At 42.4% G+C, this 24278-nt stretch overlaps 1 protein-coding gene across 1 annotated transcript in view; it reads right to left on the bottom strand.

Annotated features, from left to right (window-relative positions):
• The window catches only part of EPC2 (enhancer of polycomb homolog 2), a 117562-nt gene extending 98014 nt beyond the window's left edge, over positions 1 to 19548 (bottom strand). The window contains 1 exon segment of the mRNA XM_025431786.3: positions 19315 to 19548. Coding sequence (XP_025287571.2) covers positions 19315 to 19467 — 153 coding nt within the window. The 5' untranslated portion in view covers positions 19468 to 19548.
• Positions 19549 to 24278: the final 4730 nt, after the last annotated feature.

Here is a 24278-nt window from a genome sequence, read left to right as displayed (position 1 = left end):
TTTATTTATTTATTTATGATAGACATAGAGAGAGAGAGAAAGAGAGAGGCAGAGACACAGGAGGAGGGAGAAGCAGGCTCCATGCCGGGAGCCCGATGCGGGACTCGATCCCGGGACTCCAGGATTGTGCCCTGGGCCAAAGGCAGGCGCCAAACCGCTGAGCCACCCAGGGATCCCCTAGTTTTTAAAATAGTAAGAATATAAAGATAAAACAATGAAATGATTAAAACAGTAAATCTTCAAAAAAAAGTTAAAAATAAGTCAATCTTTTACACAATGAAACAAAATAGGAAATCAAAAAATAAATCCAAATGCTAAGAAATTTTATTTTATTTTAAAGGTATTATTTATTCATGTGAGACACAGAGAGAGGAAGAGACATAGGCAGAGGGAGAAGCAGGCTGTCTGTGAGGAGGGAGCCTGATGCGGGACTCGATCCCGGACCCCAGGATCACCACCTGAGCGAATCAACCACTGAACCACCCAGGTGCCCCACCCCCCCATAAAAACCAATATCCAGCAGGAAGGAACTGATTAAATTACCATAAATATATACAATGAAACAAAATCTAGGGGATCCCTGGGTGGCTCAGTGGTTTAGTGCCTGCCTTTGGCCGAGGGCATAATCCTGGAGTCCCGGGATCGAGTCCCACATCGGGCTCCCTGCATGGAGCCTGCTTCTCCCTCTGCCTGTGTCTCTGCCTCTCTCTCTCTCTCATGAATAAATAAATAAAATCTTAAAAAAAAAAAAAAAAAAAAAAAAAAAAAAAAAAAAAAAAAAAAACAAAATCTATAGTATCAACAAATTAAAATCAATGCCGAACCCATAGGCATTTTTTAAACAACTGTATTTATGCTTTAAATTCCCTTGTTTTGGAGGATCACTATTCCTCCCTTCCAAACTCTCTTTACATCAATGATTAAAATGCAAACTGCTATTCTCTTATACCATCCACTTCTCAGGCTACAGTGACTACAGCTAATTTAATAATTGCCAAGATGACTCAGACTGGCCAGTCTTTCTACAGGTTTTTCATTCTGAAAGGAACCAGTTAAAAAGCAAATGTCTGTCTCTTTCTAACACACACATACCCCTACACGTGTATATGTACCTATAAATATACAAGTACAGAGGGGCAAAAGCAGTGGAAGGAAGTTACATCCACCAAAAGGTCAACCATGGATATCTCAATGCTAGGATGGCAAGGGATCTGTATTTTCTTCTTTATGCTTTTTTGGTATATTCTGAATTTTTTACAAATAAGCATATATATAAAACTGTCATAATGAAGAGGTATTTTCATTTTTTTGTATATTTTTTAATTGGAGTACGATTTGCCAACATATAGTATAACACCCAGTGCTCATCCCGTCTAGTGTCCCCCTCAGTGTCTGTCACCCAGTCACCCCAACCCCCCCTTCCACTACCCCTCGTTCATTTGCCAGAGTTATGAGTCTCTCATGTTCCGTCAGCCTCTCTGATATTTCCCACTCATTTTCTGAAGAGGTATTTTCAAAAACATAAAATAAAGTGGATGTTTTTGGGGTTTTGTTTTCCAATTCACAGAGACATTAGCTACGCTCAAGATACGCTCAAACGGCTGAGCACATTTCCAGTGATCATTCTGTACTGCTTTACTAGTCTACACAATGAGTACCTTCCTATGCTGTATTAATGTCCTAAGAGCAAAAAACAAGTCAGGCAAATCTGAATTATGCCACTGTTTCTAAACACAAATCCACTGCAATACAGGCACTCAATATCTAAATGTTACTTTAGTGCTTAAAACAAAGAATTTTCCCTATACTCAGTACATTTATATTCCTCAGCGACATGCTATGTAAAAATTCTGCATTTCATAACATGAACAGTCTAAAGCTTTTTCAATGTCTTAGAATTCTCAAAAACTTAGAATGTTATGATTCATATGCAATTAGGATTAACAATGGAAAAAAGTAATCTGTATTATCTACTAAAATGTAATTCTTAACCTCCTCTAGGTCTTTTACTTCATTAATAATCTGATGATGGAGTAATCAAGACACATACATATAAAACTGGTTAAAAAAATCAGTAATTCACAAACCCCATTAGGTCTATCTAGGTACCAGAGACTTCAATTATGAAATCTCTGATATAAAATTAAGACTCAATTGAAATCCCTTAATCCACAAGGCATCCGAATTGTCATTACTCTGTCACAAATCTGCTGAAAATACATAACTAGAAATCACATTTCTAGTGCATTGGCCTTATAGCTAGCCTAGTCTCTGCAGTCTGCCATCACCACCACCAACCATTGTCACCCATGAACTGCCCCCCACAATCTATCCATCAACAATCTTTCACAAATACAAACCCAACAATGTACCCTCCAAAACCGCAGCTCCCTATTATCAAGACTAAATCCTATAATTCTCTAAATGAAGGAAATCATATACATATAGTTTAATATCACTTACTACTTATCATTGCATAACTAATAAATAATATATAACATGTTGCTGAATTATAACAGTATTTTTCAAGCTGAGGGTTGAATCTAGTTTACCATAAAATCACTAAGTAGCTCATTTAACAAAATAGAAATGAAAAGGGGAAAAACATGTATGTATAGCCAATCCTCATTACAAATTCTGTATTTGCAAATTCACGTACTCACAAAAATTTGTGACCCCCCCCCCCCCCAAAATCACTATATGCAGTACTCTCAGTCATTCAAAGAATGTACAGAGCTGCATTTGAGCCGTCCCAATCATCTGTTCCCAGTTGAGGTCAAATAAGGTGACGCTTCTTGTTTCAGCTCTCACACTGTAAACAAGTGTGCTTCTAATGCTCTATTTAGTGCCACTTTTTTGCATTTTTGCGGTTTTTTTTGTTGATGTCATTGTAGTGAAGTGCTGTGTAGTGTTCCTAAGCACAAGAGGCTGTGATGCGCCTTTACAGAGAAAATATGTATGACAAACTTCATTCAGGCACAAGTTTGAGTGCCACTGGTTGTGAGTTCAATGCCAAGAAACAGCAGTATATGTTAAATAAAGTATCTTTAAAACAAACATCCATAAAACAAGATTTTACATCGATTTGGTCGATGAAAATGCTGTGACCAGAGCTTCACAGGAATCCAGCCTTATATCTTCTTTAGGAGCGATGGTTCAGTACTCATTAAATCATTGTCACGGCAACGTGACAAAACATAACTACAGAGAACATTTGTGTGTGTGTATGTCAAGGCGCACTTTATTTTGGTTATACATACACACAATCGAAAAAGTTCAAAAGCCAATATATTAATTGCAGCAGAAATACCTCGGACAGGAGAGGTAAAATAGCAAGGCAGACAGGCAAGGGACACTGACACACATACTAACCCTTTTTTCCAATCACAATCAGAATCACCTCCCATAAATTGTGATTCTGTTAGTAAATCTAGGGTAAAGGCTACACACATACTTTATAAAAGCATCCCAGATTATTCTATGTGGTCAAAATGAGAACTGCTATTCTCCCTTGTAAAATTAGTAGTTTTCAAAGGGTGGTCTGGTCACTGGACAGGCAGCATGAGAACCATGTTAAAAATATAAATTCTCAGGCCTCTTTCCAGACCCACTAAAAACCACCATATCAGAATGGAGCCCACTGACCAGCATTTTAACAAGCCCTCCAGGTGATTCTGATGGATGACAAAGTTGGAGAATCACCTAAATCTTTTTTATTTCTTTTGGAGGTATTCTAAAAGCCCTGCTCTAAGATGGCTGAGCTGATATTTCAGATAGTAATGATTAAAACACCTCTAACGTATAGAAAAGTACTTCATGGAAAATGTCATCTGTGCTTTAAAGCAAAATAAGTAAAACCTGCACATTACTTGTATAATAATAAAGCAGCACAATTTCTTTAGGTCATCCTCCTTATCGCAACGTTTCTTTCCCCAGAGCTCATTAAATATGAACTGTTTTGTTTTGCTTTTAAGAGAAGGGGGAAGAGGGTAGGGAGACGGAATCTTAAGCAGGCTCCAAGCCCAGTGTGGAGCTTGTGAGGGCGCTCCACCTACAACCCTGAGACCATGACCTGAGCTGAAACCAAGAGTCAAAATCTTAATTACCTGAGCCACCCAGGTAACCCCAAGAACTGCTCTTAACTCAAGCTTGCCTATTCTAAATGATAACTCTAAACTAGACCACAATTCTTTCAACCCCCTAACAACTCTCCAGGGCATCACAAACTTTCCAACATTTTTTTTTAAGATTTATTTATTCATGAGACACACACACACAGAGAGAGAGAGAGAGAGAGAGAGGCAGAGACACAGGCAGAGGGAGAAGCAGGCTCCATGCAGGGAGCCCGACGTGGGACTTGATCCCAGGTCCCCAGGATCAAGCCCTGGGCGGAAGACAGCGCTAAACCGCTCAGCCACCCAGGCTGCCCAAACTTTCCAACATGTTGAAAAGCAATGACATGCACCACCACCACCACCACCACCACCCCCCCCAAAAAAAACTCCTAGCTTCCTGACTTATTAAATAACTTCAAAACTAATTTGTAAAAAATAACTCAGTAGTATCTTATTACTGATTTAGTTATTACATGAACTCAAATATACTCTTGTCCAAATCATGTCCCTTTCCACAATATCATTTTTATCTTCAACATAACACATTAAACCTTATACAGAGTCATCGATGTACAACTCTTTTCTTTGGGACTATAAACTGCTTGAAGACAGTACCATATCTTATCCCTTTCTGTACATAGCAGGTGTTGCTCATTCCATCAGCAATATTTAGTGAGCAACTACCATATGTCATTCACCGTACCAGATGATGAATACAAAAATGGTCATGGAGATATTTACTCAATGAATAAACACAAACCTCAGTGAAAGTTAGAGTGCAATCTGAATGAAAGATCCACCAACATGATCACCCAAAATAAGACCATCTTCTTCAAAAGGATAGCCTACTGTTGCTCTTCTGACACAAACTGCTATGTAAGGCCATAAATAACTGGTAGAGAAAATACACTAAGTCACTTAATCAACAGCTAATCTGACTTTAAAATATTTATCCTACATATAATAAACAAAAGTCCTACCCACAATGCAAGGCTTACAGACAGCCAAAATGCCATATAGGAATATCTAAACTCTAAACAATTCCATTAGAAAGCTACAATTTGCCAATTCTCAATTCCTCAGAGATTTTAAGATCACATATTACTTATAAAATGAATACAAAAAATATCTGCCTACTTTATGAAGTAAAAAGCATTTGTTTAGAAGTTTTCTAGGACACACATACACGATGCCAACAATAGCTGCCTCTAGAGTGTCTGGGGATGTGGGGAAGACAAGACACTTTTCACATATCACTTTGTTCTAAGAAGTTATCTTTAAATCACATAGGCCTACTATTTTTCAACTTAAAAACCTAGAAAATACCTTAAACATGAAGATAACATATTGTTTATCTCCTTTATAGTAATGGAAATAAAATCTCTAGCCTGACTATATATTTGGGACAAAGAGAACACAGGTATAGGATTGCCATTTGGGCCAAAGAAATTCTTGAGGCATTCTGAACCTCAACTCACAGACTCTCAACATATCCAAAGAAAGAATTGAGGAGTCCATAAATCTGGATGAGAAATAATCATTTCTCTAAATCCACTAACTTCTACCAAATTTGACATTTTCCTTCAATTACTAATGTCGACAAAAGGCAAAACAGTAGTAATACACAAGACTAGCAACAGAAATCACAGGTCATTTCAATGTCATATTACAGTAGCTGCATTTGTCAAAATTTTATTTGTATCAGTCACTACTTCAAAATTAAGATAATTAGACTCAACTCCAGATCTTGTCATAATGCGTTAGTTAAGCATGTAAATTACAAATTGTTTTACTATTTTGGTAACTTTCAGTATAACTGGCTTATGTGATTTCATTGTATGCATTTAAAACATCATTCTGATTCAGGCCCTCTGCCCATTTTTTTTTTATTGATTCTTTTCAGTACTGAGTTGTAAAAGTTCTTTACATATTTTGGATTCTAACCCCTTATGAGATACATCACTTGCAAATATCTTCTCCCACTCAGTAGGTTGTCTTGTCATTTTGTTAATAGTATCCTGAGCTGTACCAAAACTTATTTTGGTGTAGTCTCGATAGTTTTTTTTTTTTTTTTTAAGATTTTATGTATTTATTCATAGAGATGCAGAGAGAGAGAGAGGCAGAGACACAGGCAGAGAGAGAAGCAGGCTCCATGCAGAGAGCCTGACGTGGGACTCGATCCAGGGTCTCCAGGATCACGCCCTGGGCTGCAGGCGGCCCTAAACCGCTGTGCCAGCGGGGCTGCCCTCAATAGTTTATTTTTGCTTTTCTTTCTCTTGCCTCAGGAGACGTATCTAGAAAAATGTTTCCATCGTCCCTGTCAGAGAAATTACTGCTTGTATTTTCTTCTGGGAGTTTCATGGTTTTTAAGTCTCACATTCAGGCCTTTAATCCACTCTGAGCTTATTCTTGTTTGGTGTAAAGAAGTGGTCCAGTTTTCCCACTATATTCTCGCCTCCTTTGTCACAGATTAGCTGACCTTACAAGTACAGGTTTATTTTTAGGGTCTCTATTCTACTCCATTAATAACCTACGTGTCTATTCTTGTACCAGTACCATATTGTTTCGATTACTACAGCTCTGTAGCATATCTTGAAGCCTGGGATTGTGATGCCTCCACCTTTGTTGTTCTTTCTCAAAACTGCTTTAGCTATTTCAAGGTTTTTGGGGCTCCATACAATGTATTATTTGCTCTAGTTCTGTGAAAAATACTATTGGTATTCTGATAGGAACTGCATTAAATCTGTACATGGCTTTGGGTAGTGTGAACTTTTTTTTAAGTAGGCTCCACACCCAACGTGGAGCCCAATACAGGGCTTGAACTCATGACCCTGAGATCTGGACCTGAGCTGAGATCAAGAGTCAGATGCTTAACCAACTGAGCCACTCAGACATTCCAGGAATATGAACATTTTAACAATATTGGTTCTTCCAACCCATGAGCAGGAAATATCTTTCCATTTGTTTGTGTCGTCTTCAATTTCCTTCACCAATGTTTTATAGTTTTCAGAGTACAGATCTTTCACTTCCTTGGTTAAGTCTATTCCTAGGTATTTTATTCTTTTTGGTGCAACAGACATCTTTCCAAAGACGACCTACAAATGGCCAAAAGACACGTGAAAAGATGTTCAACATCGTTATTCATCAGGGAAATGCCAGTCAAAACCAAAATGAGGTATTACCTCAACACCCGTCAGAATGGCTAAAATCAAAAATATAAAAAATAACAAGTGTTGGTGACAATATGGAGAAAAAAGGAACCCTTGTGCACTATTAGTGGGAATGTAAATTGGGGCAGTCACTGTGGAAAACAGTATGAAGATTCCTCAAAAAATTAAAAGTACAATTACCGTATGATTCAGTAATTTCCCCACTGGGTACAGGAAACAAATCTATTAATTTAAAAAGATACATGCACCTCTTATGTTTACCACAGCTTTATTTACAAGCCAACAGCCAAGCTATAGAAGCAATGCAAGTATCCATAAATAGATGAATGAATAAGGAAAATGTGGTATGTACACACACACACAGGAATATTACTCAGCCATAAAGGAGAATAAGAACTTGCCATTTTTGCAGCATTATGGAAAGACTTAGAGAGTATAATGCTAAGTGAAATAAATCAAAGACAAATACTATGATTTCACTCATATGTGGAATTTCAGAAACAAATGAACAAAATAAAAAGAGAGACAAACCAAAAAAAACAGACTCTTAAAATACAGAAAACAGGGATCCCTGGGTGGCGCAGCGGTTTAGCGCCTGCCTTTGGCCCAGGGCGCGATCCTGGAGACCCGGGATCGAATCCCACGTCGGGCTCCCGGTGCATGGAGCCTGCTTCTCCCTCTGCCTGTGTCTCTGCCTCTCTCTCTCTCTGTGTGACTATCATTAAAAAAAAAAAAAAAAAAGAGTTGCAACAAAAAAAAAAATACAGAAAACAAACTGGTAGTTGCAGAGGGGAAAGTAGAAAAGTTAATAAAGGAGAGTAAGAGTATACTTATCTTGAAAAGCACAGAGGAATATATACAATTGCTAAACTGCTATATTATACACCTGAAGCTAACAAAGTATGTTAATTATACTTCAGGAAAAAAAAATCATTTTGAGAAGTTTTATCAAACTGCAAGGAAGTCCAAGTCACAAAAAGTTAAGAAGCCTTGGAAATGGTTCTTAAATCAGATGCAACAGCCCCCATTTGGAAATTGAAGGAGAAACCTTTAGAGGTTATCCCAATTGGAATGCTATCAGAATAAGCAGGCAGGGTATTAATAAACTTACTACTATGCCTGTGACAGTCCCATAATCCAACAAATTGTAATACCAAAAATGTGCCAGTCAAGAAACATCTCAAGGATCAAATGGCAAGATACCCTCTTCAGTACCATGTTTTCCAAAGTTTCCAAACTTAAACGTTCATCCCAGAGTGCACTGGTATATTAGAACTTCTCTCTTCATTTAAGTCTCTAGTATACACACCCACTAAACAGATTTTCATCACTTGGACACCTGGGTGGCTCAGCTGTGGAGCATCTGCCTTTGGCTCAGGGCGTGATCCCAGTTCAGGGATCCAGTGTCATATCGGGCTTCTTGTGAGGAGGTTCACAAGCAGCCTGCTTCTCCCCCTGCCTATGTCTGTGCCTCTGTGTCTCTTATGAATAAATAAATGGAATCTTTAAAAAAAAAAAATTATCACTAAAACTGATTTTCCCCCATGACCAACTAAATAATCCAAGGAAAAAAATCACTTCTAAAATCAAATACAATATTTAACTATCAATTATTCAGGAGTCAAGTATTACTCTGAGGATTAGCTAAAGATTTAGTTTGCTGCTAATTTTCAAAGTCTTTAATTTCTTAAATCATTTTGATTGTTAAATGTTCTACCAAGAACAGAGATGGAAAGAGGAAAATACAGTATCTGCTAATGTTTGACAACCCTACAAATATACTTAATTGACTGAAGAAAAAATATGAAACTATACCACAAAATAATGTATGGAGATACTCTGTATTTTCTTTTCTATATTCCTTCACATTTATTATCCTGAATAACTGAAAATTGTTATTAATAAAAAATTGCAATCGCCTGTATAAGGCACTGACTTACGTCTACCAAAAACATTAACCTAAGATTACTTTTTGAAATACTCCTCATTAAACAGATGAAGCAAAGTGGCTTAATGAGATGAAGTAATTTATCTTGCCCAGAGGGAAAGTGACAGAGGCCACGACTATGGACCCTATTTGTGGTTTTGTTTTTTTTTTTTTAAAGATTTTATTTATTCATTCATAGACACACAGAAGAGAGGCAGAGACACAGGGAGAGGGAGAAGCAGGCTCCATGCAGGAAGCCGGACGTGGAACTCTATCCCAGGTCTCCAGGATCACACCCCAGGCTGCAGGCAGCGCCAAACCGCTGTGCCACCAGGGCTGCCCCTATGGACCTATTTGTGAACACAATTCTGAAGTACCAACTTCATCAAAACAGTACTACAAATAAGGGCTGCTTGTCCACTCCCCAATCAACAACCTCATATCCTTTGTCCAGACTCCTCCGAAAAAAGGGAAGTGAGAAAGCCGGAAGTAAAGATATGAGTTAGAGAGCTAGCAGAGAGCCTTTCACTCTGCATTCTTCTGACTGCACAGTGGTATCAGCTGGCAAGAAAAAAGAACCGAAAAGCATATATAAGAGAATGGTGCTGTGGAGAATGTAGAAGTGACGTCGACGTGTCCTCCTCCACTGTTAAATCCGTAAAGAACGATGCTGCAAGGTGACTACACAAACCCAAAGTTCTGTTTCATTCAAGTGTAGACAAGGTGAAATATAAACAAAGATCAATTTTAAGATAAGATCAAATAATCACGATGGACCTACTATTATCTACATTGGTCTCTTCCTGGCTTATTCCTATTACCCCTTCCTCCTCCATCTATCCCCTACACATCCATTACTGGTTTGTTTTGTTTTTTTCCATTACTGTTTTTCTACTTCAATTCTACTTGTAATAAAATGAAGCTGCAGAGCTGTACGTTTAAGAATACAACCAAATTCAATCCCAGTGTCCAGTATATTGGTCACTGCCTGTGTTCTAAACTTTCTATCACTTAAGTGCCTGGGTAGGTATCCAGCCTGTACCGAGTAAAATGAAGACAGCATACCTTCCTTAAGGCATCTGGTCTAATTGGGAAAATAGGTGTCTATTCTTTCACTGTCTCATGCATATATCCGTACCTATCTACACACACCACACACACACACACACACACACACACTCTCCTCCTCTCAAGTGAGAAACATGAGGTACTAGAAAATTCAACTTAAATGGTATGGGCTAAAAGCATACCAAAATTCAGGACACAGCAGCAGTAAGAGTAGTAAAAACAGTGAAAGAAAACCTCACGAAAGCAAGGGAACTGATCATCTCCAAAACATACAGAGTGGACTTCTCTATTGATCTCTAGGAAAAATGAGTATCAAATAATAGATAAATGTAACTGAACCTCACAAAAAAAAAAGGACTCTCAACCAAATTAGCAGCATCTCAATAAATAACTTTTTAAAATTTTATTTTAAGATCTCATTTATTTATGAGAGAGACGGGGGGCAGGGGGGCAGAGACACAGGCTGAGGGAGAAGCAGGCTCCATGCAGGGACCCGACGTAGAACTCGATCCCGGGAGTCCAGGATCATGCACTGAGCCAAAGACAGAGATGCTCAACCACTGAGCCACCCGAGCGCCCCAATAAATAACTCTTTAAAGAGTTAAAGCTCACCTACTAGGAGCTTCCTAATATTTAGTCTCTCACTTATTAGTTCTTTCCATCTAATTAATATTCTGGACAATATGCCTAGTAGGTAGAAATGTGGATTCACAGATGCTACTAATTTTTAGATCCAAAGTACTGTAAAGGTCACTCAATCCAATTCGATTTCACAAATGAGGAAACTAAGGGCCAGGAAGGTTAAGTGGTATCTTTGAGGTCACACAAAACACATCCCTTACTACTCTGAAAATTAGTATAAAGGGTTGTTATGTTTTCTTTAAAAAGATTTTGGAGACTTCTTCTATACTCCTTTAATTTCATTTTAAAAAGGCAATACACATTCTACCATTTTATTGTAAAATATGTAAAACATTGTTATCTAATTACAATACTTTCCAAATTTAAGGTTTGTAAAAACACCCTAAGTTCGTAAACTCACCTTGGGTCAAACCATGAATTAAAATAATTTAACTTCGGAGGAGGGTTGGGGTGGGGGTGAATGGGTGACGGGCACTGAGGAGGGCACTTGACAGGATGAGCACTGGGTGTAATTCTGTATGTTGGCAAATTGAACACCAATAAAAATTAAATTTATTTATTATTAAAAAAACACTGTTAGGTGAAACGTTAAAAAATAAATAAAAAATAAAATAATTTAACTTCAAAACCTTTGGTCATTATGTTACATACATGCCAGGAGTAAATCTCTAAAGGGCCACTACCTGACTAAAGTCTCATTCTCAAGGGTAGCCCTTAACGGCACATGTGTACTAACAAGCCCCAACCCCCACCTCTACCTCCACACACGTTAAGAATTACAGGTGCACAGATACCTGATGCAAGCCAAACCAATATGCCCTCTAACACCAGGATCTGGGATTTTTGAAATGAAAAAAATGTAACAATGATGAGAATAATAGCTAATATTTATTGACTGCTTACTGAATGCCACAAATTGTCTCAAGCACACCACAATTCATCCTCTCTAAAACCTTATGAAATCTTATAGATCAATTTAACCTGCTGGAGGACTCAAAACCATTCAGTCTGGCTCCAGAACATTTGCACTTAATCACTACCATATGCATACTACCTCTCAAAAGGTTAGGAATTATTTAAAAAAAAAAAAAAAGATTAGGAATTGTTAATTTAGTGATGTTAATGTTACTTGCTGCTAAAGGGCCCATAGCTGCCCTGGTTCCTCACTTTCCTAAGCCTTGACTGTTGAAGCATTCTTTAGGATCTTTGAGACCACACCCAGGAATCTTTAATGAAACTAGATTTGGTTTCTGTTACTTAAAACCAATCTAATGATCCTACCTGTTAAATATTTTTAGGCCTCATTTTTAGAGAACTGATACTGCTGAAATCTAAACTTAAACCATAGATTAAATGTGTTGGGACGCCTGGGTGGCTAAGTGGTTAATTGCCTGCCTTGGGCTCAGGGTGTGATCCTGGAGTCCCAGGATGGAGTCCCGGGATGAAGTCCACGTCAGGCTCCCTGTATGCAGCCTGCTTCTCTCCTTCTGCCCATGTCTCTGCCTATGTCTCTGCCTCTCTCTCTCTCTCTCTTTCATGAATAAATAAACAGAATCTTAAAAAATAAATAACTTAATTAAATAAAATCTTTTTTAAAAAATGTGTTTACAAGAAGTATTCACCTCAAAGCCTCTTTCGTATCATTCCCTGAGGCAAAAACTTTTAATGACTCTTCCTTGTTACAGAATAATAAATGACAGAACAGTGGAAATGTAATAAACTTTAGGTATCACCTAGTTCTCAAGCCACTCACCGTATAGATGAAGCAATACAATGGTAAAAGATCAGAGCCCTAGAGTCAATCACTCATAGGGTCTGAGTTCAAATACTGGCCTTACTATGTTCCAGTCCAGTTAAGAGATGCCATGGTCACCTTTTCTAAGTAAAAAGGATCAGTTTCTTATTCTAGAAAAGAGACAATAGCACCTACTACACATCCTGCCATTTTAATGAGTTCTAAACCATCTAGTGAGTTTAACTGAGTGCCTGGCACATACAGCACACTCACTAACACACATTCAATAAATGGCAGCTGTGATGGTAGGGATGAAATGACCTGAGGCTTGGAGAAGGTAGCCAACTCTCCCAGATCTTTTGGCCACTAAGAAAAGAAACAAAACTAGAAACAGACTTCACACTTGCAAGTCCGTGCTCTTTTTTTCTACACCATCCTACAAATCCCTGGGCCTAACGTTCTAAACTATCTACAATCTGGTATAATTCTACCCTTTTCTCAACCTTACCTCCACCTTAACTTTTATTCACCAAATATCTGCTGAGCGCCAACTTTGTTGTAAACAATTTCTAGAGGTATCTGGGTGGCTCAGCGGTTTAGCGCCTGCCTTCAGCCCACCGCCGGGATCCTCCATGGAGTCCCAGGATCGAGTCCCACATCCGACTTCCTGCGTGGAGCCTGCTTCTCCCTCTGCCTGTGTCTCTGTCTCTGTCTCTCTCTCTCTGTGTCTCTCTTGAATAAATAAAATCTTCAAAAAATAATAAAAGCAAAAAATAAATAAATAATTTCTGGTGTTGAACATACAGCAGCACAGAACAAAGGAAGGGGGGAGAAAAGAGATAAAAGTCATCTGTGTTTCCAAAAAAGGGAGAAAGAGCTAAGAGAATAACATGCTCAGAAATGACATAGAGCTACCTTCCTGAAGTTTCAGGATGATGGATTGAAAAGGACAGATAAAATACATGTACATTGGAAGAACCTTCAGTCTACTTAATATCCATAGAAATTGTTTTTTTTTTTAAGAGATGTATTTATTTATCTGCGAGAAAGAGAGGATGTGAGTAATTGTGAAGTGGGAGGGGCAGAGGGAGAGGGAGAAAGAGAATCTTAAGCCAACCCTGCATGGAGTGCAGAGCCCCATGTGGGGCTTGATGTCAAGACCCTGATTTCACCATCTAAGCCTAAACCAAGAGAAGGACGCTTAACCCACTGTGCCACCCAGGCACCCCAACATCCATAGAAATTGCTTTAAACATTCCTGCACAAAAGTATTTGCTTCAACACTGTACAACCAAACCCAAAAGCCCAAATTGCTAAATCTCCCTCCAACCCCTCTAGACGTTCCAGTAAGTTCTCTCTCTCAACCATACTGACATTTAGCTTTTTCTAATGCTCTTTTTGTCAGGTCGACTTAACTTGGTAGCTTTTGCTAACTTTCCAAATATATTTTTGACCTCAATGACTCCTTTAAGTTCCCCAAAGTCAAGATCTGTATCATATTCTTTTAATTTTCATCCTAACAACACTCCAGTAGATAGCCTTACATATACTTTTAGACATAGTTACCCCTTTAAAATAGTTTCCTAAGGTCATACTTAAATTAACACCTGACACTCTTGATACCTGGCCACTATTTGCTTTTGTTGAAAGAATAAATGCTAAATGTTCTTACAACGTCAGCTTACAAAATTTTATTTTATATCCTCTCTAGAACCCTATTTTGAAACATGAAATGTATTAGTGCCAAAAATAACTGAGAAATGTGAGAAAGACTGAATATATTCCTACTCTATCCCTGGAAATGTCACTTCAAATATTAAAATAACACCAAAATTAGGCAACTAAAACATAAAAGGAGAAATGGCAATTCAAATCAGTCATGGTCTTTTTCTTTAAAAATAAGCAGATTTATATGCTTCATACGGATTTTGGTTCATTTTACATGTTACTATGAAGATATATTTACATAAATTTACACACATCCATGACAATAATACAACATAAAAACTAGTATTGCACCCATACCTATGCATAAAAAAGTTCTATGTTTAAAGGAGCCTCTCATTCAAGAGGAAAAAAGAAAAAAAAAGGCTTAGTATTTAGGTATATGTTGTACCAAACTAAGAAACCAAAAAGAATTTCCAGAAGACTGATTTACCAAATTCTGGTATTTTATACACACACACACACACACACACACACAGTTTCACAAAAATATAGACTTTGATATAGGAAAAAAAAAAATTAGAGGTTCATTCAACACTGAACCATCATTTATTTAGCAAGCATGTATATTATGTGCCAGGCACAGTTCCGGATACTCAAGAGTATATTAATGAACAAAATATGCAAAGATCTTTGCCCTTATAAAGATTACGTTCTATTAGGATAAAATCTAGATAATAGAATAGTTTCCCACAAATTTCTTATATCCTTCAGACAACAAAAACATTTAGATAAACACAATGGTGCCAGTATAGGGAAGCAAAGCTAACAAACTTCTAAGGAAAAAAAAAAGAAAAACCTTTTGCCAAAGGCAAAAGTCACACACAGTTAAGTGACCAAAAAAACTATACTTAGTAATTTAATATTCCAATCAAATCAATGTCATCTTTCAAAGTTCCGAAAATTATAAAAAGTAAAACATTATTTACAAAACTATAATGAACTTGACAACAGTTCAGAAGATAATCTGTGGTTCTGTAAGAAGTCAGTATGGGGATCCCTGGGTGGCGCAGCGGTTTGGCGCCTGCCTTTGGCCCAGGGCGCAATCCTGGAGACCCGGGATCGAATCCCATGTCCGGCTCCTGGTGCATGGAGCCTGCTTCTCCCTCTGCCTATGTCTCTGCCTCTCTCTCTCTCTGTGTGACTATCATAAATAAATAAAAAAAATTTTAAAAAAATATTAAAAAAAAAAAGAAGTCAGTATGAAGCCTAGTGGTTACAAGAATGGTTTCTGTGATATTAAAGGCAAGGGCATGAATGCTAGCCCTACCAGTTACTAACAGCGAGACCCTCAGTTTCTTCATCCATAAGCCAGAAATAATAATTTCTGTTACAAGGATTAAACGAAAGCCAGGAACAGGAAGCAATTCAAATATCCAAGTGTATGAATATATTATATATCAACTCACTAGAATACTATTCAGTAATAAGGAACGGACTGATACATGTAACAAGGATGAATCTTTAATGCATCATGCTGAGCAAAAGAAGCCTAACACTAAAGTATGTGAAACCCATTTAAATGAAATTCTAGAAAAGACAATACTGATCTACAGGGAGAGAAAGCGCATCTGTAATTGCTGAGAACTACTGAGGGAGAGGGACTGACTTGCAAAGGAGCACAAGGGAACTTAAATGTTTGTTTGAAATGTTGCTTCATCTTGACTGTGGTGGCATCTCCTCGGGTGTACACGTTTGCCAAAACTCATCAAACCCTATACTTTAAATGAACACATTTTATTGTATGTAAATCATAACCTCAAAAAAAGTGAACTTTAAAAAGAATTGAATAGTATGTGAAGTTCTTAACGCAGTAACTGAGACACAAGAAGTATTCGAGAAATGGTAAGGAACATCAAGAACATCAACTACCACTATGAAACACTAAGGGGGCCATGGCAGCACCACCGACCACCTCATCTTTCTCGTTGCTTGAATCGTAAACAAACATATGTTTACAGTATTTGACCTAAATCATGTGCCATGAAGAGCTCTACAGAGATCAAGTTTAGGAGGATGCCAACTGGCAGACTTAGGCAAAAGACAAAGAAAATAAGGAAAGGGAAGAAAAGAGAAGATGGCTGCATGTCCAAAAGAGCTAAGAGAAAGAGAGAGTGCTATCAATGCCAAAGAACACCTAAATGATCTAAGTATCACCAAAATGTAACTCAAAATTGAGTCAGTGACTCCATAAACAAAGTCTAATAATAATCCAACAGATACAGTCCTTGATTTTACTGGGGAGCAGGAAGGAGCGTAAGATCCACGAAGGTGATTCAAGTGAAGTCAAGGGACTCCGCCAACCACGCAGGGAGGGAGTCACACTGTGGACAGTTTAGAAATGCAAAGAAACAATTACAAACCCACAGGTTTTTGGTTTTTGCCTTTTTACAAGTCTACAATTAAAAGAAATGCTTACAAATGTAATTAGAACATGTTGAAAATGGAAGTTGAATTGAAATAGAACTCAAGTGAAACACAAACCATGTGGGAGATTTATACTTTACTGCTGCTTAGAACTGTCGATCAAGGAAGAACATTTACTTAAAGAATAATTCTGCTGAATAACGGAAATCCTGTAAATAAGACCAAAAGAACTGAATTGGCTTTCACTCCTGAAAGCCTAAGTCTTCTGACTCACATGTTAACTTAAAAGAGGAAAAGAGAAAACGAACACCCCACCTGGACATCCTGGGAAGCAAAAGACTTGGCTACAAATCAGCGTTTGTTCAGTTTTGTTTTGATTTTAAGTAAAATCGGATTTGTAACATCAAAGAGGCAGGAAGGCCAGGACCAAGAGAAATCCTGGGTGTCAACTCTAACTCCGTCAGAAGGTGATTTCTTTTTTCTTCTTCCCTAAAATTGGGCAGCTGAAGCAGGCTCTTGAAAATAACCCAACGTAATGTAACTTCCAATCTCTAGATGGGAAACCACAACTTTTACTGAAAAAGTCAATAGTGAAAGGGTTAACATTTATTTTTAATATATCACCAAAAAAAAAAAAAAATAACTGAACTGCAAGTTTTCTTCCTAAACTCAGATAAACACCAAGATACACGTGGCAAACTAAGGAACTAAAGCAATAACTATATTGCTGATCACTGTTCACAGAGAGCGATTTATATTCCAGGGGCTAACTGTTCATTCTACAACAAGTTTCCTGACTTTAGTTCTTCCCGAACCAAACTAACTGGATCCAAGTAACTACGTACATTATCGGTACTCTAAGCCTCCTAAGTTACCTCTCTCCCCTTTTGTCAAAACCCATACATAAAATGCTCACAAAAATTTAACTTTGTGTCATGCACACTTGTGTCTTTTAAAGTTCAATTAGGGATCCCTGGGTGGCTTGGCGGTTTAGCACCTGCCTCCGGCCCAGGGCGTGATCCTGGAGCCCCGGGATCGAGCCTCACATCGGGCTCCCCGCATGGAGCCTGTTTCTCCCTCTGCCTGTTGTCTCTGCCTCTCTCTCTCTCTCTGTTATGAATAAATAAAAATAAAATCCTAAAAAAAAAAATAATAAAGTTCAATTAATTCCCGTGCACACTATGACCTTATTTTAACCAACCTTCCCATGGAAAATCGACCTAAGTCAGACACAAACTTTGTTTTACGCGCAGAACGCTCTCACGTGACTTGGACCTCCATCTACAGCAAATACTGGGCTTTCCACCTCGCCACCCGAAAAGCCGAGCACTGAATGTTCACGTCCCACTATGTTGCCCATATTCTTTTTTTTTTTTTTTTGGGCTGAAAGTTCACGACTTTCAAGGAACCAGAGACCGAGGCGGACGACACGAGAGCAAACCCCAGCAAGAAGGTCGTGATAACCGGGCCATGGAAATGAGGTCAGCCCCCGAGCAGCCAATCAGAGGCGCGACAGCGTTTCCTGCAATATTAATAGCCAGAGGAGGAACACCAATCCGGGACACCCCCGAGCCGTCCCTCTGACAGGCACGGGCGCCGGGCAGCCAATCCACGCGCGCCCGGGGCCGACGGCGAGGCGGGACCGCAGGTTCATTGAAGAAATTGGTGAGGCCGCCGTTACTAGGAACTTCGCACGCAAACTTTGCCGCGGCTCCTTCCACCCTGTGGACACAGGGGAGGTCCGTGCGGAGGCGACACGAGTCCCGTGGAGGGCGACGGGCGGAACCGCGGGCGCCCCACCGCGAGGCACCCACAGCCGCAACTTGCAGAAGCGGCCGGTCCCGGCCGGGGACCGTGCTCGGGGCGGGGGGGGGGGGGCCGGGGCCGGGGGGGGCGCGGACGGGGACGGGGACGGGAGCGGGGGCGGGTCGCCGCGCGGCCCCCTCCCCCCTGGCCCGCCCCCCGCGCGCGGGTTACCTGGCCACACGACGCGGACGTTCGTTGGCGACGCGCTTTACGGTCCATAAGTCATTTCAAAGGGGCCCGAGGGCACGACTGACTTTGAAAGCGGGGAGGCGGGAGGGGGGGAGGGGAGGGAGAACGAAAAACAACCAAAAACAAAACAAAACAAGAAAAAAAAAAAAAAGAGAGAGAGAGAGAGAAAAGAAAACAAAAAAAAAAAAAGGAGAGGGACTGTGTCCTAGCGCGGGGCTGCCGCGTGAGCCGCTGAGGTAACCCCGCGGCGGGGGGGGGGGGAGGGGCGGGCGCGCGCCGGGCGGCGGCGGCGGCGGCGGCGGCGGCGGCGGCGGGGCCCCCTCACGGCGGTGGCGGCGCGCCGAGCTGCCGGCGGCGCGGGGACGCAGCAACATGGCGGCCGCGGGCGCGCGGGCGCTGCGCCGGCCGGCGGGGGCTACGCTACTCCGCCGGCGTAGGGTCCCGGGCGCGGCGGCGGCGGCGGCGGCGGCGGCGGCGCCCTCCAGCGAGCGCAGAGCGCGCTGTGAATGGCGCGGCCCGACTGACAAAGGGGAGGGGGGAGGCGGGGGGGGTAAACACTCGCGTCCCTACCGATTCCTCCTCCTTCTCCATCCCGGTGGGCATCTGGGGCACGGCCCGGTTGATGGAGACGCAGTCGTTGAGGTCAGGCATGTCCTTGCCGCGGTAGATGGGCAGCGGCTTGGCGGCGTCCAGCGCCCGCGCGCGGAAGGAGAGTTTACTCATTGTCTCCCCGCCTCGCAGGAGCGGCCCGGGCGGCGGCGGCGGCGGCGGCGGGGCGGGCGCGGAGGGGGGGCAGGACTCCCGCCGCCTCCTCCGCCTCCTTCCTCAGTGCAGCGCGGCCGGCCCGCTCCGCCTCCTCCTCCTCGCTGCCCCCGGCCCCCGCATGGGCGCCCACCCCGCCCGAAAACAGCCCCCCGCCGCCCGCGGCCGCCTCCGCGCGCTAGATCCGCCGCTCGCCCGCCCGATCCGCTCCCTGCGCCATGGCCAACATGGCGGACATTACCACAGCGGCGGCGAGCGATCCCGGCAGCCCGCGCGAGAGCGCGCCCCCGCCGCGGGCACGCGCGCCCCCGCCCCCCCCCCCCCCCCCCCCCCCGCCGGCCCACCCGCTCCTCCGCGCCGCGGCCGGCCGGGAGCGTGCGCCGCCTCGGGCCGCTCGGGGCCCCGCCGGGCCGCAGGTGCCAGGTGCGCCCCGGCCCGCGGCCTCTGCCCCCGCCGCCGCGCCGCCGCGCCGCGCCGCCCCGCTCGCCCGGGCCCGAGGACGGCGCGTGGATGCCCCGGCCCGCGAGCGCCGCGGCCACCCCGAGCCCGAGCCCGCGCCGACCGGGCGCCGGACGCCGGACGCCGGACACCTGGCGGCCTCGGACCGCGCATCCCCGGGCCGCGGAGGGCCTCCCCGTGTGCCCGCCCAGCAGACGGCCGAGCAGCCCTGCGCCCTGCAGCCTGCAGCCTGCACCTTGCAGCCTGCGCCCTGTCGCCTGTGTCCTGCAGCCTGTGCCCTGCACCCCGCACCTTGAGCCCTGCAGCCTGCAACCTGGGCCCTGCGCCCTGCACCTTGCAGCCTGTGCCCTGCAGCCTGCACCCTGCATTTGCACCCTGCAGCCTGCGCCCTGGCCCTGCACCTTGCACCCTGCACTTTGCGCCCTGCACCTTGCGCCCTGCAGCCTGCACCCTGCATTTGCACCCTGCAGCCTGCGCCCTGGCCCTGCACCTTGCACCCTGCAGCCTGCACCCTGCACTTTGCGCCCTGCAGCCTGCACCCTGGCCCTACAGCCTGCGCCCTGAGCCTGCACCCTGGCCCTGCAGCCTGCGCCCTGTCCTGCCCCAGGGAGCCTAACCTGATGACCCGCCTCGCCTCCACCGGGAAGATGCTGCTGACAGCAGCGGGGCCTAGCATTTGAGGCTGCAGATGCAACAAGTGCCCTTGAACCTGCCACCCAAACTCCTTAGAGTTATTTAGTGGATGGTAGATATATTTCTCTGACTTCAAAAACAGGCTTCTCAAGAATTCAACTTAGTTCTAAAAGTCAACCAAGACAGCGCATGTTTCCAAAGCAGCAGATGAGGGTGTGAAATAGTGGTCATGGTGGGAGAAGCAGTTTGAAATAAAGTCCCTGCCCTCATGGAGCTTTCCCATTAGTAAGATGACTGGATGGTTGGAAAGAGGAGTAACGATTAGAGACGGGAATAGTGAAGAACTGGGCAACAGCAAAGATAAATGATGGAGGGGAAAATTAAAAAGTGTAAATACTCAGGGCGCCTGGGTGGCTCTTCTGCTGGGGTCATGGTCTCAGGGTGGTCAGATTCAGTTCCATTCTGGGCTCCCCCAGGCTGGAGCCTGCTTGCAATTCTCTCTCCCTGCTCCCCCATCCTGCTCAGGCACACAACCTGTCTCTTAAAAAAAAAAAAAAAAAAGTGTAAATACTTTACACAGGAGATGACAAGGGCAGTAGAACATGATTAGTTACCGAATGAGTCGTCCAGGCAACGCTTGCCATAAGAGATCAGAGAAAAGAGACATTACTTTAGCCTGAACTGGTTAGAGAAAGTTCTAAAGAAGAGGAGAAATGGGGCAGACTCAAAAAAAGTATCAAGACTTGTTGACATCAGCTCTGGTTAGCTGAGAGTTTCTCAGTTGGTCTTTAAGCATTACAGCTTTTGTACAAAATCCCTGGGAAAATTATAACGCATTTTACAATTTTCTAATAATTGATCAATATCCTGTCAAGCTCAGAGAAAAGTAGGTAGTTGGCTGAAGTCCAGAGTGAAAAAAAAATACATCTACAGTCATTTCTCTGTGACATCAAAACTCTCTTTTCCTCCATTATCTCCCCCTCCCCACTTATTCCCCTTTCCCTTTTTCCTCTTCTTCCTCCACCCTTTTCTCCCCACCTCCCACTTTGAAGGCAAAATGATGGACATGGACTTCATGGCACCTAATAGCCTAATGCATTTGGCCCAGCCAGACTTCCGGCATTGTTTAGCAAGGCTGAAGTGTTCTCCATCCACTTTGTTGTTGGAAACAGTGGAGGTGCGGGGACTCACTGCATGTGAGCAGTACCTTCCTCGGGCTTAGGAGCATGTCCTGCTCCGAATACTCTCCTCTGGAGCAGTTCTAGTTCTCTGCAAAGAATAAGATCTCGTTGGTAGGGGGTCAACACTGGATTCAAGCCTGCAAGGGGGCAGAGGGAGCCACAGTTGAAGAAATGAGTCATCCAGAGCTTTTTTCCGGGTGCCCAGCATTTCTCAGGTTCAAAAAGGATACCTTTTTTTCTATATATTTCTTGTTTCTCTCTCTCAAGAAGAGAACTTTGAGTACCTATAATATGGCCGGCACTGCAGTAGTACTTTATGTGTAGGATCTCAGTCGGATTGTGCTTAATGCTCATTATAACCCTATGAAGAAACGTTCTGATTTTACTAATAAGGAAACAAGCACAGACAGTTCATTTGCTAAGTCTCAACACCAATAACTCACAGAACTGGGTTCAAAATCCAGATCTAGCCTGACTCCCAAACTCTTCTCATCAGTGCCCCCTGCTTTCCAAGCTTTTCAGTTTATTGACCATTCATTAATCTAGAGTTGCTCTTCCAAATTAGTGAGACCTTCCGATAGAGTCATAGCCCAGAACCTCAAGGTGCCTTAGGAGGGCAGGAGCAACACCTGCTCTGCTAATCGCTAGATGTCCAGTCCTGTGCCTTACATGGAGCAGGCCCGACATATATGTGTTGACTGATATTCCCTGGAGAAATTAGTAATACTGGGATCCCTGGGTGGCTCAGCGGTTTAGTGCCTACTTTTGGCCCAGGGCCTGATCCTGGAGTCCCAGGATCAAGTCCCACATCGGGCTCCCTGCATGGAGCCTGCTCCTCCCTCTGCCTGTGTCTCTGCCTCTCTCTCTCTCTCTCTCTCTCTCTGTGTGTGTGTGTGTGTCTCATGAATAAATAAGTAAAATCTTTAAAAAAAAAAAGAAGAAAAGAAAAGAAAAGAAAAGAAAGAAAAGAAAAGAAAGAAAGAAAAGAAAAGAAGTGATACTGACCCCATTCCCTTCCAGCTCGGAGTTTACATACCCTATTGGCCTGTCATCCAACCCAGCCATCGCTGACAAGATTTGCTCTTATTATGGCCTAGCCTGAGTTTTAGGACAATTAAAGCAGTTCAGATGAACCTTTTTGAAACCTGAAATGCTGTTATAGTAACAGGTTTTGACTCTAGTAGTTCTTGTTTTATTGTTCTTTATCGTTGACCCTGTAACAGATTTCTTCCCAAATCTCCACTTTCCTCTTGCCCTGTAGGCAATGATTATATAGCTGGCAATAAAATAGTTTGAGGCAGATGACAAACACAGTATGCTTTTCAAGGGGGGACACAGCCTGTGTATTCTTGGCTTCCAGTTCAGTGCCAAAAACAGAGTGCCTCTTTCGCATTTGGAAATTAGATTTTATTAGTATACAAAGACTATTTTTCATGAATTGATTTCTAATCTATTTGTTAAATACCCATATACTTGTTAGAGCTAAAAACAGAAAATATCTTTTCAACTTTTGAAGTAGGTCCTGTTATGTTTTTATCAGAACCTATTTCAAATGATTGTGCTGCCTAATGGTTTAATTTCCACATACAAAGCACTGAGTACAGTTGTCCTAAAATAGGTCCACTTATATATACCCCAAGCCAATTCCAAATGGCATGCATTTAGCCAAGCAAGTATAATCTATAAACACCTAAGAACTAGAAATAGTTTGGGATGCCTGGGTGGCTCAGCCGTTGGGCGTCTGCCTTCAGCTCGGGGTGATCCTGGAGTCCCGGGATCGAGTCCCACATCGGGTTCCCACATGGAGCCTGCTTCTCCCTCTGCCTGTGACTCTGCCTCTGTGTGTGTGTGTGTGTGTCTCTCATGAGTGAATGGATAAAATCTTTATTTTTTAAAAGATTTTATTTATTCATTGGATAAATTGTTTTTTTAAGAAAAAGAACTAGATACAGTTTTAAAGTGGCTGTCTAAATATAGTCTAGATAAGAATAAAGGTCAAATAACTGTGAAGATTGGGATTATATTCCATTTTCCATTTCCCTGTACAGCAATCAGGGCAGGCAGCTTCCAAATAATGAACAAATTACTTTTTGAAAGAAACCTTAAAACTAGTAAACACAGTTGCTATTCAACTATTTCAGAGTTTTGTAAATGTCACGTTCTTTCTAATTGGCTCCTTATTTCAGCAAACCCAATTGAAAGTTAATTGGGTTGGTATGTGAACTGCATCCCTCCCCTCCCCTTATGTTCCCAGCAATGAGCCCAGTACCAATAAAGCTTCGTTGTTTTCCATATGTAATCTGAATGTGGGGTCTGCATTCATTACCATCAGCTGGAATCAGCCCCCTGGTCCCAGTGCTCTTTACTTGAGGCAACTCTGAATCTTCGAGGCATGGGGACAGAGACTGCAACTCAGGGGTGACATGCCAAGCATCTACTACCACCTTTATATTCGCCACAGCGAAAAAACAAGATGCTAAATAAAAATGTATGACTGTA

The sequence above is a fragment of the Canis lupus genome, chromosome 19, assembly GCF_003254725.2.
Source record: "Canis lupus dingo isolate Sandy chromosome 19, ASM325472v2, whole genome shotgun sequence".
NCBI lineage: Eukaryota > Metazoa > Chordata > Mammalia > Carnivora > Canidae > Canis > Canis lupus.
The sequence above is the reverse complement of the archived record's forward strand: the minus strand, read 5'-3'. Positions and strand labels throughout refer to the sequence as shown.